Source organism: Boleophthalmus pectinirostris, unplaced genomic scaffold (assembly GCF_026225935.1).
Source record: "Boleophthalmus pectinirostris isolate CB_2022bp ecotype Guang Dong unplaced genomic scaffold, ASM2622593v1 HiC_scaffold_20, whole genome shotgun sequence".
Lineage (NCBI taxonomy): Eukaryota > Metazoa > Chordata > Actinopteri > Gobiiformes > Gobiidae > Boleophthalmus > Boleophthalmus pectinirostris.
Window position 1 is genome coordinate 7,704,452 of NW_026571153.1, and position 18,613 is coordinate 7,723,064.

At 38.0% G+C, this 18,613-nt stretch overlaps 3 protein-coding genes across 3 annotated transcripts; all 3 read right to left on the minus strand.

Annotated features, from left to right (window-relative positions):
* Positions 1-279: 279 nt before the first annotated feature.
* LOC110164483 (T-cell ecto-ADP-ribosyltransferase 1-like) lies at positions 280-2,827 on the minus strand. The gene is made up of 2 exons (XM_020929522.2): positions 1,399-2,827; positions 280-1,325 (listed from the first exon to the last, which is right to left on the minus strand). Exons 1-2 carry the CDS (start codon positions 1,456-1,458, stop codon positions 513-515), a joined length of 873 nt encoding a protein of 290 aa, XP_020785181.2. The 5' UTR covers positions 1,459-2,827; the 3' UTR covers positions 280-512.
* Positions 2,828-2,977: 150 nt separating this feature from the next.
* Positions 2,978-6,051, minus strand: LOC110164572 (erythroblast NAD(P)(+)--arginine ADP-ribosyltransferase-like). The gene is made up of 3 exons (XM_020929638.2): positions 5,903-6,051; positions 5,764-5,831; positions 2,978-4,296 (listed from the first exon to the last, which is right to left on the minus strand). Exons 2-3 carry the CDS (start codon positions 5,821-5,823, stop codon positions 3,502-3,504), a joined length of 855 nt encoding a protein of 284 aa, XP_020785297.2. The 5' UTR covers positions 5,824-5,831; positions 5,903-6,051; the 3' UTR covers positions 2,978-3,501.
* A 4,517-nt stretch (positions 6,052-10,568) lies between these two features.
* On the minus strand, positions 10,569-12,278 carry LOC110164645 (NAD(P)(+)--arginine ADP-ribosyltransferase 1-like). The gene is made up of 3 exons (XM_020929733.2): positions 12,131-12,278; positions 11,988-12,055; positions 10,569-11,873 (listed from the first exon to the last, which is right to left on the minus strand). Exons 2-3 carry the CDS (start codon positions 12,045-12,047, stop codon positions 11,145-11,147), a joined length of 789 nt encoding a protein of 262 aa, XP_020785392.2. The 5' UTR covers positions 12,048-12,055; positions 12,131-12,278; the 3' UTR covers positions 10,569-11,144.
* Between the last annotated feature and the right edge of the window lie 6,335 nt (positions 12,279-18,613).

The window sequence follows — 18,613 nt, forward strand, 5'->3', positions numbered from 1 at the left end:
GTACTGTATATATTTTATCTCTATGTAACTTATCTGTCTTGTATTCTCTGTTTTTACACACGTAATTTATATTTTTATATGGACAGGTGTTGAAAACTTGTGCTAAAACACTCAAAGCAATGCATCTGGTTTGTCTAATGCTATTGTGATGCCCTTCATAAACATAAATAAAAATAAATGATAACATAGTTAATAATAAAAACAAAGAGACTCCAGAGATACTTTTTTATTAAAACATCTTGTACAAGTAGTTCTTAAAAAGAGTCAATGATTGCATGATTTATGGCCCTCAGAAGTTCAAGGTGATTAAAATATCAAATTCTCTGAAAGTATTATCTAATAGCAGTACGATTTATAAATCAATATAACCAAGTAAATTAAGTAATCGATCAACATATACACTGTGATTCTTGAGTGACTTTTGCAGATCAGGCACATAAAAGTAAGTATTAAATAAGATGAAAATGATTACAAACTAATGAAAAGCTGATTACATGTAATTACTAAATGGTTCATATTGAGGTAACTGGATACCGGCTCCATGTCAATCCAATCAAAATCTGAAAACCTATTGTCAAAGCTCGGTTAGCTCTCATTTTCTGGTTGTGATTGGCTGCTTTACAGTTGAGTTTGCTGCTCTGTCCTTCACTCTCTAACACAAAGATTTTTGTACATTCCAACTTTTCATAAGAGTTTGGTACAATCTTGGTTATTTTGAACTTCTCATAGGGTGGAATAAGCACTTCTTCTTCAGCAAATTCTGAGTACTTATCAATGTTCGCTCCTAATCTGGTCTTGATGTGAAAACAAGTCTCTGAACCAAAATCATCCAGACTGGAATTCAAAGAACTAGAAGCAAAGTGACCAAAGCGAATTGTTTGATTGACTTGCCCATTATAAACATCACCTGTTTTTCTGTAAGTTTGTACAATACTTTGATCGGGTTTCAAGATCTGTAGAGCAGTAGTGATCCAAAAGTATAAAGCATGATACTGGAAATTGCTAGTGCTGTAATTGGCTGCACCATTTCTCAGGGCTGCATTTAGAGGTCGATAAATGTTTGGTTCTTCTTCTGTGTAGACACAAAGGGCTCTAGTGTGATTAATTGTTAGTTGACTGTACATTCTCTGCAGGTTTTGTAGTTTCCTTATGGAACAAGTTTCTGATTTTTCCCAAGCCGCTTTAAATTCCTCATTCTTGATCTCTCTTGGGAAGTAAACCTTTTGGACTTGTTCCTCCATTTTTTCCTTGCAGTTGTCGAACATGTCGTCAATACATTGGTTCATCATACTCAAGTTAAATGTACGTGGTGATGGTGAAGGCTCCTAAGGTTTTGAGTAAGGCACAGTTTTACAAAAAGTGCACGAACAAGGAATTTGGAAAGCAAAATGTTATTACCTGCGCAGAGCCAATGGACATCATGGTGCCCAGAAGGAATGGAAGCAGAAGAGTCTTCATTTCTGCTTTGAAACATTTAAAATATTATACGCCATCAATATGATCAAAATACACACACATAAATGTCTGAAATATTCTTACCTTTGTTTGATAGTGACTTTGTACTGTCCTAGAACTAGTACTAGTGTTCACATCCTTAAATACTTGAACAATGCTTCCTGGTGTCATCGTAACTGTTTTACTATTCACATATAATTAACTTATCTTAACTTAATATTTCACTTCTGTCGCACTGCAAATGTCATCGGCATGACTACGCTTTGAATTCTTAAACAAGGACAGTGCACAATGCGGGGTTTTTTAGTTTACATCCAAGTGAATCATCAACATACAAGGAAATAAAAGCAAGTTATATTCAAACACATTTCCCCCCAAACCCTTGACTTTAATTTCACTTTTCCTGGTCAGAGAAGTTCAGATCTGAAGTTTAGATTATTTTCCATCCTATTCCGTGATCCGGGTTCATGTTTGTTCATTTTCTGCCATGTATATGAAAAAGTCTACTTGCTGTTTCACTAAATTATGTAAATCATTGTGTAGCCCTTATAACCAATGTCTATTTTTGTCTGTTTTCTAAAGCTAATGTTTCACCTTTTTTGTTTCCATGGAGATATTATTGCATTGCCTGAATAGTTCTGTAGTACGCCATTAAACTTTTTAATCTAGCACTTAATTGCAGATGTTTTAGTACTCATGAATACCCTGAAAAACATAAATTCTTGCTGTTAATGGGCTTGTTTCTGCACAGATTTGACCCGTAACTCTGCCAGGTAGCGTCACCTGCTTGTCACCATGGAGACTGCCATGTTTAATGTCATACTGTGGGACATTCCAGCCAAATCAATAACTTCTCCATCGAAACAAGCACGTGGTAGAACCTCCACCAGAAACTTTAAGCAATGTACTTTTTATAAAGACAAAACAAAGTAAACAAACAACAACAAAACATTGCCATTTGTGGTCATTTTATTTGGTAAAAGCCAAATAAACTCAAGTCTGTGAACTTTATAGTGCAACACAACAGGCAGATAAACCAGTCATAACACATAGAAGCCGTCTATCTGATAATCTTATTTCTCATTTACTGTTTGGTAGTTTTGGTTTTGTTGTTGGTGCTGTCTGTTCAATATGCTCCAGTCAAATTTGATGGTTATTGCTGTTGTTTCAGTTGATGTCAGATAAGGGTCATGTTTATTGGCAAGTTGCACGTAAGACCAACGTGAACTCATAAATGCAAGAAATGAGATAAACATTTTGGTCCAAAGGCTTTAGTACACAGGTTAGACTTAAAGGTGCACTATGTAACATTTTTGGTAGAGGGTCTGCCAGCTGTTTGGCTCCATGTAAATGTTATTGTTTTTCCTGTAATGTTCTACAGTATTGCATTTATCTCCATGGAGACAAGAAGCAACATCACAAGGCCAAGTTACAGGTCAGATCTGTGGAGAAGTGGGCCCGCTCACTGTAAGAATGCATCTCTTTGTGAATGTTTTGAGAAATAAAAACACTTGCAAATGAATAAGTAGAAGATATATGTGTTTAATGCCACACTGTGCTCAAGCAAAGCAAAGCAGGTTACATGTCCACGGCTACTTTGTTTGTTTGAGTCTTTAGCCTCCTTGTATTTGGCTCGTAGGCTCTTTATTTTTCGTTGGAGTCAGGACCACCTGTAGCCGCACTCAGACATTCCTTTGGCAGTCATTTCTAAAACGGCGCAATTCTGTTAAGATCCCTCCAAATACAGCGATCCCCCCAAATATTAATGAACTCGTTAACCTCACTTTCCCTCCATTGGCTAGACTCGGAGCCAGACGTGTAGGTGGGATGAATGCGACCTGGCCGTTCACATGTCAAAATATCAGATATGTATCGGTTTTAGGAGCACATATCCAAGTGGCCTGGGTCGCATTTGAAAAATTTGGATCTGTGTCATTAAAAGATCAGATTTGGGTCACTTCAGGCTGCAGTCTGAACGTAGTCTTTAATGCACGCTATATAATTTGAAGCAGGCAGTTTCACAAAAATACTTTCACAATTGTTTGTTCAATTTGTGACAATTCCCAAATTCCCCAATGACCATCCAACCAAAACCTGCAAAACAACAATCAGGGCAAAACTAGCTTGGATTCTCTGGTTGTGATTGGCTGCCTTACAGTTGAGATTAGTGCTGTACCCTTCACTCTCCAGTACAAATATCTTCTTACACTTTAGCTTCCCATAGGAGCCTGACACAATATCGACGATTCGAAACTTCTCGTAGGTGGGCACCAGCACTTCTTCCTCACTTGGCACCACCGAGTAGTCACCGATGTACGCGCCAAAGCAGGTTTTAATATGAAAACAGCTCTCTTCGCCATATTCTACCACGTTTGGGTTGCGCGAAGATGAAGCAAATTGACCAAAACGCATTGTGGTGTTGATTTTTCCATCGAAAACACTATGGGTTCTTCTGTATGCTGTTTCACAAGATCTCTGAAGAATCTGTAAAGCAGAAGTTAGCCAGAAGTACAAAGCGTGGTACTGGAATCCGGAAGTGTTGTACATCGTGGCTCTGTTTCTAACTTCATTATTGAGTTGTGAGTACAGTTTTGTTGAAGCGTTGGTGTAGGCACATATCGCTTGCAGATTATCTTTTGTTAGCGCCTTGTGTTCAGCTGGGAGCTTGTCTAGGTTGGTTTTAGCGCACGGTTCGGCCAGATTCCAGGCGTTTTGAAATGGAGAGTTCTGGATCTCTCTAGGGAAGTAGACTTCTCGGACTTTGGTAGCCATCTTCTCGCTGCAGCCGGTGAACATGTCGTCAATGCTTTGGTTCATCATGCTTAACTCGATTGTTTGGTTCTGAAAAAGGTCAAAATATAGTGTTAATATTTCTAAGTAGATCTCTGAGTACGTCAGATGAAGATAAAGAGGCAGAGAGCTTCACTGGGTCGTAAAGAGTTAAACATAGCAGAACAGGTGCTCTACGAGACACACTATGGACACACCTACTTTCATGTCCTGTTATTCTTGTAACATTCCAGACAAACCAATGACATTTTCATGAGACAAACAAGTGACAGATCCCCCACTAGAAAAGTTGCACAGTGTACCTTTAAATACTGAAATCCCCCCCTTTTTGTGTCACCAATTAAGGTTTCAGACAGTTTACTTTTGTGAGCACAATTTTCATATACACTACTGGTCAAAAGTTTTAAAACACCCTCATTTTTCCCGTTATTTATTGCAATTGAAATGGTACAAAAGTAAGAACTGAACAGACAGAGGTTAAAAAAAATAAAAAGGTAAAAGATACAAAACACAAGTCCAAGCTCTGCCAAAACTACCTCAGGAAAAAAGAACAAGATGGTAAAGCTTGAAAACATGGAGTGTCCAGCACAGTCTCCAGACTTAAACCCCATCGAGCTGGTTTGGGATGAACTGGACAGAAGAGTGAAGCAACCTACAAGTGCCACACATTTATGGAAACTTCTGCAACAAACTTGGGAAGAACTTTCTGAAGAATATTTGATTTCTATTGTAAAAAGAACGAGCCACGAGTGTGTTCAGCTGTTATATCTGCCAAAGGTGAACACTTTCATGAATCAAAAGTTTAAAATACTTTTTGGTTAACAGTTGAAACAGATAAAAACGGGAAAAAGTGTGGTGCTCTAAACTTTTGAACACCACGGTAGTGTATATATATATTTTTTGTTTATAATATTTTTCTTTCTATGGCAACTGAGCAAATTTGATTCTGAACCATGAATAAAAAAAAACTTAGACAATACATTTATAGTTAGTACAGCAGTTGTAGCAGTAGTAGTTGTTGTAGTAGCAGCAGCAGCAGCAGTAGTAGTAGTAATAGTATTTGTAATAGTAATAGTAGTACTACTAGTAGTAGTTGTAGTAGTAGTAATAGTAATAGTAATACTTCTTGTAGTAGTTGTTGTAGTTGTATTTGTAGTAGTTGTAGTATTTGTAGTAGTAGCAGTCGTAGTTGTAATAGTAATAGTAATAGTAGTAGTAATACTTCTTGTAGTGTATATATATTTTTTGTTTATAATTTTTTTTTTCCTATGGCAATTAAGCAAATTTTATTCTGACCCGTGGATAAAAAAAAAAAAAAAAACTAAGACAATGCATTTATAGTTAGTACAGTAGTTGTAGCAGCAGTAGTAGTAGTAGTAGTAGTTGTAGTAGTAGTTGTTGTAGTAGCAGCAGCAGCAGTAGTAGTAGTATTTGTAGTAGTAGTAGTAGTAGTAGTAGTTGTAGTAGTAGTTGTTGTAGAAGTAGAAGAAGTAGAAGTAGTAGTAGTAGTATTCTCACCTGTGCCGAAGCCGTAGGGGCCATGAGGCAAAGCACAAAGGTCAATATAACAGCCTCCATAAATGTATCTATAGACACAAAATACAAACTTGTAAGTTAAATGTTAACACTTAAGTAATAAAATAAAAGACTCACTCACCTTGTTTCAGTTTTGTCACTCTGCTTGTTTGCGCTCTCTGCTCCTTGTGAACTGTGTGCTAATGAGCGACCACATCTTATCTAATCAGTGTGGTTAGAAAGAGGAAGTTCTGTTGTTGTGTGCAGGAAACAGTCTCAAGATGAACTCATAGACAGAAAGTGTAAGAGAAGATTTGGAAATCTGGTTCACATACCTGACTGAAATGTGAAGTTAAACTGTAACTACTGATTAAATAAACCTTTAATAATGTTTGTACAAGTCCAAACTCCAGCATTAGCAGCGTTTAGAAGATAATCCGTATTTTGTTATTTTTTGCATTATATCAGGGGTGTCCAAACTTTTTCCATCAAGGGTCACATATCTAAACACAGACGAAGCAGAGGGCCGCTCGATGGCCGTATAGACTGTTACTCAGTACAGTGAATATCGTATTTTTCTGACTATAAGTTGCTCTGAAGTATGTTGCACCAGCCAAAAAATGCACAATGAAGAAGAAAAAAACATATATAAAGTGCACATGACTAAAAGTCGCACTTTTTGGGGAAATGTATTTTATAAAATCAGAGCCCAGGAACTGACATTTCATCTTGAAAGGCAAGTTACAGTAATATCAATAGAACAGAGAACAACAGACTGAATAGGCGTTAATATGTTAACATAATAGTTATTCAGATAATTATAGAATAAACAACAGAACATAAGTTTACCAAACTCACTGTCTCACTCCAAATCACTAAATCCATTAGATCCACTAGAGAGATTACAACAGCACATTAAACTTATGAGTGAGTAAATAATACAGGGGTGTCAAACTCAAATTCACAGAGGCCAAAATGTAAAACTGGGACTAAGTCGTGGACCAAACTAAATATTTACTGAAAAATTTCAACAACATCTGCATGTTTTCTCTTCTTTCGAAATATGTAATGTCAAACCTTTTCTTATTAAAATAAATGTTTTTATAATAGTTTTGTTTAAACATTGAATCCAGAACAAGCATAAGATAAAATAATAACAAAATTTGGTAACACTTTGGTTTAGGGACCACATATTAATTACTAACTAAGTGGTAATTGGTTTGTTAATTAGCTGTTACTTAGCTGTTAGTTGGCATTAATCAAACACTTATTAATGCTTAATAAAATTTCATTGTATGCACAAAAACATCGATTGTAATCTCCAATACTTTAATGGGAAGAAAATAGTTAATGGGTTAGTACTTGCAAAATACGGCCTTAAACAAAAATGCATTAAAAGTACTTTATAAATACAAACATAGATGTAATTAAGCACTTATTATGCATTGTACTATTAACTAGCTGTTAATATGTGGTCCCTAATCTAAAGTGTTACCCAAAATTTTAAATAAATAATGTCTCTATAGTCTATATAATCTGTAGCCGGTGGGCAGCTCTAATACATATTTAATATGATCTCGTGGGCCAAATATAATTATATCGTGGGCCAACTTTGGACTCCGGGCCTGAGTTTGACATGTCTGAAATAATATGTGTCAAAAGGTATACCAACCTGTGCAGCAGTAACTGATAAAAGCAGACAAATCACAATAGTCAACGCAATGGTCTTAATTTCTGTAATCAAACTAAAAAAGATGTGTTAATGGTCAGAGTGCTCATCCTCCAGACACTCCTATCAGCTGTGTCCATGGGCAAGACACTTCACTTTCAAGTTAAGTGGAGTGTATAAGTGATTATTGGTGGTTTTGTGGGCCCAGGTGCAGATTGGCAGCCTTGCTTCAGTCACTCTACCCCAGTGCAGCTGTGAAAGCACATAAATGAAGTAGGGCCCGACCGATATATCAGTTGGCCGATATTATCAGATGATATGGGCACTTGGAGACATAACGGCTATCGGCCTAAATCTTGCCGATATGGGCCGATAGTCCATGTGGGCTCGTTATAGCTTAGACTGAGACTTGAGTGAATGAATAATGAACTATAAAGCGCTTTGGGTATCTTGAAAGGTGCTATATAAATGCAATGATTAATTAATTAATTAGACTCTCTCTATTATATCCATTTAATACAATTTACAGGCAGATAAATGTCCTAATATGTGGTGCCGCCTCAATATTTACCTGCGGAGTAATTTGTCTGTGTCTGTGATGCTGTACTGCCCCTGAACGCACTCCCAGAGTCACGTCACTCTCGTGCACTTGTTTTCACACCGCCGACAGACGTTTAGAAACATGTCGATGAGGACTTCCTTTGGGCTCTGTCAGCAATAGTAACTCTCACTAAATCTGTGAAAACTGAGAAAATGACCCAGTTTTCTTAATCTATATGTCATTGTATTCTTTCTTTTCTCCTTTTATAAATTTCCTAATCATTTGTGTATTATAATGTAAATAACTTAATAAATAATAATAAAAAAAAGTCATTGTGGCGTTCTGTTATGTTCGTCAGATCGACAATTACAACCAGACGCCTGTAAGTGACATGGAAGATGCGATTCACGTCAAGTCACATCCCCCATGGAAAGCTTTGGCAGGGTGTGAAGACGCTGCTGCCGAATCCACGATTTTATTACATGCCCAGTGTCGGTAACTACACCGGAAGTCATCATCCGCATGTTCAGAAACGTCTTCCGGAAAGCGTGAATAGAGCCTATAGAATCATATCTCAAATTCTCATCAAGTGACATTTTAACAATATCACAATAAATAAATATGTAGTTGCATAATTTAAATGACTGATGATGAATTCATTTGTTGCTGTGTGTTTTTAATGGCAAACCGTGACATGTTTTGGTGAACATCTGTGATCTTACTCAGAAGCGCCCTCCGACTGCTGGGACGTCTCATTTATCAGCTGAACTCACCGGATGTGGTCAGGTTCTGGTGTTACGGTTTCACTTTAACTTGCTTTTACTGGTTTTATTGTTTTATGACTGGTAGCATATGTCCTGTGTGGTCTTCTGTGAAACCATTTTTATAACTTCAACTTCACTTTCTCTTTCATGTGCAGATCTACTTACAAGAATCAGATTGCCTCCGAAGAACAGGATGTGGCAGAGACACACAGCATCAAAAACTGAAACTAGTTAAACATGTTAAAAAAGTGGTTTTCAGTGATTATAGCATTTTTAAAACAACAAAACGTAACATGGTGATCTAAATATGTTATTTGTTAGCAATCAGTACCCCATAGAAGTGTTTGGCGAGTGCTGCCTTCTATTTCAGCTCCTCACACTGCATTTTGGGCAATTTGATGAGAGAGGGGCAGAGCAGAACTGTCAGCGGGCCATTACATTGTGATCTGTTGGATCCAGTACGTCACTGTGACATGTAAAATGATGATGAAATGATGTTTTTCTTGTGTATGTTTCACAACAGATCTTGAATTTTAGAGATTACTGAAACTGGTTCAAGTTATGACATGAAGAGTCACCAAAAGATGTGGGGATTTAGTAACGAATTACTGGATTTTTTTATTTTTTTATTTTTTAAGGAGAAGCATAAATAATGATAATAAAAACAAAAAGCTAAGGTGATAGATCTCCTTGTACAGGGATAGGCTTCCTGCTGTGCTCAGAGTCTGGACTAAATATGAAATTTCATTTTTAAACATCCTAAATCTGAAAAATATTCGAAGGAGCAGCTGGTCTCTGTGCCAAAAGAAATAATAATAGAAATATAAATAGAAATAATAAATAAAGAGAGCCCATGCACCTCTCTGACTGGGTAGTCCACCTGTCAATCATGTCTATCTGAACCCAGGAAGAGTCACTCACCAGTGACCAGACTCACATCCTTGTAAAGTATTGAATATGTGTGTGTGGAGGCTGAGAGATCAATACAAAATTTGGAAACTAATGATTCTCCACTAACCCAAGCAGAAGGGCCCCCCTCAATAATGATCCACGCTAAGACCTGCAGGTCACAAGGACTGAATGAACAAGAGACATGATCAAGTGTTAAAAAAAATGTACTTTTTATTTCATACAAATATTTTAAAAGCACATTTCATAATAAAACAGACCAAAAACTATGCACTCTCATTCAAAGTGGTCAGCTGAAGTTTTAGAAGGCTGTTACCGGCCTACACAGCTGACCTACTGCACATACAGCGCAGAGAAGCAAAGGGTGGACAAAAGGGGAGACTCGTGCCAATCCTGTTGCAGTGAATTAGAAATGAATTGAGAGGTTTGTCCTAGTTTAGCCACCAGATGTTTGGCCATTGAAGCAGCGACTCACGGTGTTTGAGGAAGTTAAGTCAAACAGATTTTTCAGCCTGCTAGCTCTGCTTCTGTCAGTGAACTTGATGGAGTCTCCTGAAATGGTTTTCACTCATATGTGTGCAGCGTCAGGGTCAAGAAATGTCATACGTGCAAACCAGGTTTTATTGTGATATTTTGTTGTGCAGGTTGTTACACATAAATAATACACATATTTTAAAAGTAACACTGACTATAGTCTGTACAGCCTCTCTACTGCTTTGAACAGATTTGTAAACTTATGACATAAACATCATTGGTAAAGCAGTCAGATCCACTGACACACATTATGTCATTATGTCCTTGGGCAAGACAATCAACCCACCTCACCTGCAGTGACTATGTACACTGATGTGTGTGTGTGTGAATGAATGAGTGGTTCCTTAGTGTAAAGACAGACTACATCATAATAAATGATTACTCAAACATGTGTGAATAAAACAAAACACAACTCCAGGTTTATTTTTGATGAGGTAACAACATTATAAATTAAATCTGTCAGTAAATTTAAACATTAATAATTTCACATTTTTCATATGCTATATAATATGAGGAAGGCAGTCTCACAAAAATACTTTCACAGTTGTTTGTTCAATTTGTGACAATTCCCAAATGGCTCAATGACCATCCAAACACAGACTGTATAAAGAAGTCAGCTAAGCGAGTGTGACGTCACCCACAGCGTTCAGTTCCACTCAGATGAAGCTTGCGATGCTCACGGTTACAGGAGCGAATCTGAAGCCACGCTCAATATTATATGAATAGGACTTTTTGACAGACTAAATAGCGAGAAAAAAACACCAGGATCATGTAGAGCAGGTTAAGATGAACATTTTAAGACCAAAATGAAAAGGCTCACAGCAGCAGTTACAGAGAGAGAGCCACAATATTCCAATATTAGCTACATCCATTTAGATATATATACAGTCTATGCATCCAACCATTTAGGCCAATGCAATTTATGCTTGACAAATGGGCAAATTATTCTGTTAGGCACCCTCTGCTGTTAGAACGGCCATTGGCACAGACTGCCAGTCCGTCCCTGATTACAGTTGAGATTAGTGCTGTACCCTTCACTCTCCAGTACAAATATCTTTTTACACTTTAGCTCCCCATAGGAGTCTGACACAATATCGACGATTCGAAACTTCTCGTAGGTGGGCACCAGCACTTCCTCCTCACTTGGCACCACCGAGTAGTCACCAATGTACGCGCCGTAGCAGGTTTTAATATGAAAACAGCTCTCTTCGCCATATTCTACCACGTTTGGGTTGCGCGAAGTTGACGCAAAGTAACCAAAACGAATTGTGGTGCCGATTTTTCCATCATAAACACTACGGGTTCTTCTGTATGTTGTTTCACAGGCTCTCTGAAGAATCTGTAAAGCAGAAGTTAGCCAGAAGTACAAAGTGTGGTACTGAAATGCGGGAGTATCGTACATCGTGGCTCCGTTTCTGAGTTCTCTATTGAGTTGTGAGTACAGTTTTGTTGAAGCATCGGTGTAGGCGCATATCGCTTGCAGATTTTCTTTTGTTAGCTCCTTGTGTTCAGCTGGGAGCTTGTCTAAGTTGGTTTCAGCGCACGGTTCGGCCAGATTCCAGGCATTTTGAAATGGAGAGTTCTGGATCTCTCTAGGGAAGTAAACTTCTTGGACTTTGGTAGCCATCTTCTCGTTGCAGCCCGCGAACATATCGTCAATGGTTTGGCTCATTATGCTTAATTCAATTGGTTGGCTCTGGAAAAGGTCAGAATATAGTGTTAATATTTTGATTTCAATTGAGTAAATTTGATTCTGAAACCCATGGATAAACAACCAAAGAAATTGTGTTAATAGTTATAGTATTCTCACCTCTGCCGAAGCCGTAGGGGCCATGAGGCAAAGCACAAAGGTCAGTATGACAGTCTCCATGAATTTATCTATAGACACAAAATACAAGCTTTTAAGTTAAACACTTAAACAATAAAATAAAAGACAGTTAGAGCTTCACTCACCTTGTTTCAGTTTTGTCACTCTGCTTGTATTGTGCTCTCTGCTCCTTGTGTACTGAATATGAACGGTTTGCGAGTGTGTAGCTGCATCTTATTTTATCTTAAAGAGGAAGTTTTTATTTTACAGGAAATGGTCTCAAAATGAAAAGATGAGACAGAAAGTGAAAGAGAATATTTGGAAATTTTGTTCACATAACCGACTCAAGTGTGAAGTTAAACTGTACAAATTAAACAAACCCTTAATAATGTATATACAAGTCTAAACTACAGCATTAGCAACTTTTAAATAATCCATATTTTGTTATTGTTTGCATTATATTGTCTGATTGCTACTTTTGTCACTTTTGTTTACTTCTTTTTTAACTTAGCTATTGTGATGAATCTTGCACTTTTTCCTCTGACAGTGAAGTCAGTTACGCTTACGCTTTTTTCTGATCTATGTTATAATGTTTTTTTTCCTCATCACAAACAGACCTGGAGCTCTATTTTGTTTCATTCACACATGTTTAATATACAAAGCCTGCACATTTCGGCTGTGTTCTTCTCCTGAATGAAAACACTCTGTTCCACCTTGTGTTATGAGATAATAAAGGAAATGCTCAAATGTGTTTTTAAACTCCACACGCCTTCACTGAATCATTTGGATGATTTCAGCCCTGGAATAGTAATAGTAAATAGTAATAATAGTAAAATAGTAATAGTCAGTCTCTACAGAACTAAAGGTAAAAGGAGCTGTTAACTTAAACTACTGCTTCATTACATCAAAAGTAGTGTTTTCAGGCCGACAGAGAACCGTGCCGGTGCAGATTCCCGCACCTAATCTTGAACCGACTGACATGTTCACGCTGAAAATCAGAATGTTCAAGAACGGAAAAGTTGGTTCTCAGTGGAATGAAATCAAGTGGCAAGAAGATTGTGCAGTGGCCAGTGGAGGAGACCAAATATTTGTTATATCCGCCCCGTAAGGTTACATTTTTGGATTGGGCGTCACTGCCGCCTTCTCCACAGCAGATGTTGTAGCAAAGCTCGGCACAGATAAATAATGATTTGTATGAGTACAAATGCTCGCTGGTGTCAATGATGTGATCCATGATTGTTATTTTCCTCGCTGTGACATCCACTTTCCTATGGTCTTGTTTTTTATTGGTGGCAAATCCACACCCTCTGTTGATGACGCATCATGGGTTCACTTAAGTCAGGGGTGGGCAAACTTTTTGGCTCGGGGGCCACACAGGGTTCTAAGATTTGACTGAAGGGCCGGACAGAAGACGGGACATGACGTGTTCAGAGCCCGGCTCCATTGCACTTGTATTTACTCTCATGTAGGACGTATTCTGCACTACGCACTGCAACTTTTAGACATGTAAGTTCCAGAACTCATGAAAAGTGAAATGAGGTAAGGCCCACTGTACACCGAAGGCAAACATGTGTCCTGAGCACTTTCACAGAGCACGCAGACAACACAAAAAAATTGCCCAGTCAAAATCTAACTAAAACTTCAAAACTTTCTGTTACAGTAAACATGAACTAAATGATTTTGTTACACACAAATGCGGAAACAGTGTAGCCTTATGTCTTGAACACTTCTACCTCATTCATGGTCCGAATACACCGCCCGAAATGACTCCTGTCAATACTTTCCCATAAAGCATTGCGGCCAACAGAAGCCGCCGCACCTCAATGTATATATAGTGCGCCATCTACCGGGAAACGCCGGAAATGCAGGAAAAATAAAACATTAACAAGGTTTATTATTATTATTTATTCAAGTTCGGCGGGCAGGATTAAAAGGTTCAAAGGGCCGCATATGGCCCCCGGGCCGTAGTTTGCCCATCCCTGACTTAAGTCGTTCACGCGAGTCGTTCACCAGTGAGCACGTCGGTTCCCAGTGTAACCGATGTGGAAACCAGCACCGTTCTGACTGGCCTGAAAACAGCTAAAGTGGAACGGGGGAATTTGAGCTTTGGAGATATAGAGAGACTAATAATAAAGGGTGACTCAAACATGTGTGAATGAAACAAAACACAACTCTGGGCCTGTTTTTGAGGAGGAAACAACATTCTAACATGGCTATTAAGAGTCTATTTTGTATAACATAGGACCTTTAAGGTGTAAAACTTTAGGATAGACTGCAGTGTGTCACTGTGGTTGTCATCCCATATTTGTTTTAAAGGACATCATTTCTAAAATAGCCCAGAAAAGATCTCCATTAAAACAAATATGTGGTGCTTTGCTTGCAATGTTCCACAGTATGGCATTAAACTTTCCCATCTCCATAGCATAACTAGAAGATGCCACAGAGCCAAGTCACATTTCAAATTTTATTGAAATTACAGCACCACAGTCATTGTCAAGCATCAAGTCTGGTTGATTAGCATTAGAAAAGAGAAGTATGCACAGAAAGGTCAAATACAAAAACAGGAAGTTGTGAAATCTTGTGAAGTCTATACTGTTTTGAATCCTTCTTTGAATGCAGCCTTGCAGTTTAACCCACTGTGAATTCCCACACTCTTCAGCTCTATGATCTTCTCACACTCCAGATCCTTCTTTGGTTTCTCTGTAATTTTCGTTATCTTGAACATCTCATAGGGTGGAATGAGGACCTCTTCTTCATACTCAAAAAACGAAAAATGTCTGAGGAACGCGCCTAAACAGGTCCGAATTAAAAAACAAGTCTTCTTTCCGTAATTAAAGAGCTTTTGATCGAATGAACTTGAAGCGAAATGGCCAAAACGTACGATTTGTTTGATTTCACCGGTAAAAGTTTCCCTACTTCTCCTGATTGTGGAATGGCAAGTTTGGTTGTTGGTGGCAAGGATTTGTATGGCGCGAGTGAGCCAGAAGTGAAGAGAGTAGTATTTAAAGGAGCCAGTGGTGTAACCTTTTGCACTGGACTTGCCTTTTTCATTGAAGTCTTTGTAGGTGTCAGCTGCCGTGTAAACGCATATGGCTCGCAAGTGATTTTCGGTCAAATCTTTGTCAGTCGGTTTTAGTTTGCTCTGGGCTTTTTTGAAACACGAATCAGAATTTTTCCAAGCTTTTTTAAATCACTATTCTTCATCTCTTTGGGGAAGTATTTGTTTTGAACCTTTGCGGTCATTACATTGATGCAGCCAGAGTACATGTCGTCTACAGACTGGTCCATCATGCTCAGTTTGACCGGTGCAGGTGAGGTGAACTTCTGCTCCATGTAAAGTTCCACTGGTTCAAGGACCTGCATAGAAGAGCATATAAGAAAAAATAATGTCTTACTGGATGTTGAAAAGAGCATAAACTGACATATCGAGGAAAGGTGCACTATGTAACTGTAACTGCACGTGCTTGTCACCATGGAGATGTTATTGCTTTGCCTGGAATGTTCCACAGTCTGAGCTTATCTGAACTGTAACTTGGCCTGGTGCCGTCACATGTTTCTGTGGAGATAAGGTAAATGTTATACTACGGAGCATTCCATGCAAAGCAGTAACATCTCCATGGAGACAAGCAGGTGGTGAACCCTCCACCAGAAAAGTTACATTGGCTACGTTCAGACTGCAGGGCTTAATGCTCAATTTGGATTTTTTTGCGCCGTTCACATTTCCAATTAAATGCGACTTGTATGTGATCTCCACTGTGAACTTTAAACACCCCAAAAGTGTCCCGCATGCACGTTGGAGGACACAACGACGTCACATGCAGCGAGTTTGCTCAGTGTTTACAGAAGTCGCCTACACGCTGAGCTTGTCTCCCAAAATACGGTCCAGTTCTTCATAAAATAGACAGGTTACACGTCCACATCTGCTTCGTTTGTTTGAGTCTTTATCCTCCTTCTATTTGGCGCGCAGACTCTTTATTTTTTGTTGACACTGGAGCCAGAACCGTCTGTAGCCACGCTCGGACATTTCTTTGGCAATCATTTCAGAAAACGCCCGGTTCCGATAAGACTCCTCCAATTTGGCCTGAATACAGCGATTCCCCCCCAAATATTAACAAACTCGCTAACCTCGCTTTCCCTCCGTTGACTAGACTCTGAGCCTGATGTGTAGGCGGGATGAATGTGACCTGATCATTCAGATTCAAGTCCCATGTCAAAAGATCGGATATGTATCAGTTTCAGGAGCACATATCCAAATGGCCTGGGTCGCATTTGAAAAAATCTGATCTGTGTCATTCAGACTTCAGTCATTAAAAAATCAAGTACAGGAGCATAGGCAAAAAAATTTGGGTCACTTGAGGCTGCAGTCTGAACGCAGCCATAGTGCTTTTAACAATTCGAAACAAACTGTCACATCTTTTGAGTGGTCAAAAGTCCAAATGAGTTCAATTGCAAAAACATCCATCTTTCTCGGTTTTGAAAATTACCAAGAAGTATTTTCTTTTTGTTAACATCTTCTGTAGGTACTATGTGTACTTCATTTCTAGTGGATTTATTGAAGGAGATAGAATAACATTTTGATAACAGTAAAATACATTTGGCTTTTGAAAACATGCTTTACAAAGCAGAGGTGGGACCAAGTCTTTGTTTTGCAAGTCGCAAGTAAGTATCAAGTCTTTGATCTCAAGTCCGAGTCAAGTCCCAAGTCAAATACAGGCAAGTCCAAGTCGAGTCTTGAGTCACTGGCCCATAAGTCCAAGTCAAGTCCAAGTCGTCTGCTTTGAGTAAATTCAAGTCTTTAAACCAAAGTAACAAATATAGCTGAGATGTTTGCAATTTAGATGATTTTAAACTAAATTGATCTTAAAAAATCACAGTAAATGAGTATTTATATAAAAGTTGCAGAAATGCTGTTTTTTCCTTTTTAAATGTCTTGACAAAAGTTCAAATTATTACAGTCAGAACAGAAAGAGTTAAGATTTAAGAGTGCTATTGCTATTTTGTCAACTAGTCTTGTCAAGTCACAAGGCTCAAGTCGAAGTCGAGTCCCAAGTCTTATCTCATTTTATCAAGTCAAATCTCAAGTCCAAAAACAGCGACTCGAGTCTGACTCGAGTCCAAGTCACGACTCACAAGTCTCCACCTCTGTTACAAAGAGTAAACAGCCAGCCTCCGATGAATTTCTAATGGCACTCATTTGTTTTTGCAAATGATCTTATCTCTGTTTAAAAATGCTAAAGCTTCTAAGTCTAAGTTTTGAACTAATACTAAACCAGGCTCAAACCTACATACACATTACTTTGTATGACTTCATAAAAAACTACAATTTCAGGACTATGTTAAAACTAAAGTGGGACCTTAGTACAAACTTAAAACATCATTGTTCAAATCAAATGTCTTCTCACCTTTGCAGATGCAATGAACCACATCCAGGAAAGAATCAAAATCTGCATCGCTGTACTCATGTTTGCAGTCAGAACGCACAAAATACAGACAACTGTACAAACTGCAAAATTTCATACAACTGTATTTACGAAAAAGTGTAACAATTATTCTGTTCTATCTTAAAGTGAGTTCAAATTGTTTCATGTGGTCACGTCTGTTGCGTTACACAAGCAGTTGTTTCCTGTCTTTTCTCACCTTCAACATAATTTCCTTGCATTAAGCTCTTCAGAAAAGACTCTCACACATCAACAGCTAACCACATCTCACCATAACTTACACGACTCAACACTGAAACTGCTGCTTCATAACTACTGCATAATGTTTAATACTAAGTTGCACTAAGAGTAACATTCTTTAAAGTAATAGTACTCATGCAGAAGTACAAATAGTGGTCCAAGAAATGTAAAAGTAAGAAAATATTTAGGAAAACTACTACTCAAGTTAAAGAGTAACAGGACGTAACCAGTTATATTTATTTAACTTAATTTGGAGTTAATGTAATTGGAAGGACAAAACATGAACGAATGCTTTGTTTTTTCAAAGGACAGAAACAAAATTGAGACAAGCTAAATCATATCTGAAGGAGCAATGCAAGAAACTCAGTTCAAATCATTTCATATTGTCAACAGAAAAACTTTTGTCACTTGCAGACTCACTCACAGTGGGAACAGGAACCGAAACTTTTACTCAACTAAGAGTACTGATACTTCAACACAAAAAATTCTCAAGTAGGAGAAGAATGCTGGTAGAAAAGTAAATAAAAAAAAAAGTTACTTAAGTAAATGTAACCGAGTGCTGCCCACCTTCATTTCTAGTGGATTTATTAAAGGAGGAATAGCAGTAAAATACAATTGGCTTTTGAAAACTTGCTTTACAAAAGAGTAAACAGAATGCCTCCTTTCCAATGACACTCTTTTGTTTTTATCTCTATTAAAAATACTAAAGGCCTAACTTTTGAACAAATACTAACCAAGTTCAAACCTACATACACATTACTTAGTATGACTTCTTAAAAAATAAAATAAGTATTTCAGGACTATGTTAGCACCAAAGTGGGACCTTAGTACAAACAGTGTGTTTGTACTAAGAAACACACAGAAAGTTGCAGAGTTGCTTTAATATATGAAGTCTAACCTGGCTCTATCCCATCAGAGTAACAGACTTAGAGAAACTCTAATGATCCACAA

Bases quoted from the DNA above. Each gene is read 5' to 3' on its own strand.
- LOC110164645 (XM_020929733.2), bottom strand. From the start codon at position 12,047: ATGGAGACTGTCATACTGACCTTTGTGCTTTGCCTCATGGCCCCTACG. The intron at 11,874-11,987 runs GTGAGAATACTA...GACCTTTTCCAG, and splicing joins CCCCTACGGCTTCGGCAGAG to AGCCAACCAATTGAATTAAG.
- LOC110164483 (XM_020929522.2), bottom strand. From the start codon at position 1,458: ATGAAGACTCTTCTGCTTCCATTCCTTCTGGGCACCATGATGTCCATT. The intron at 1,326-1,398 runs GTAATAACATTT...TCAAAACCTTAG, and splicing joins TGTCCATTGGCTCTGCGCAG to GAGCCTTCACCATCACCACG.
- LOC110164572 (XM_020929638.2), bottom strand. From the start codon at position 5,823: ATGGAGGCTGTTATATTGACCTTTGTGCTTTGCCTCATGGCCCCTACG. The intron at 4,297-5,763 runs GTGAGAATACTA...GACCTTTTTCAG, and splicing joins CCCCTACGGCTTCGGCACAG to AACCAAACAATCGAGTTAAG.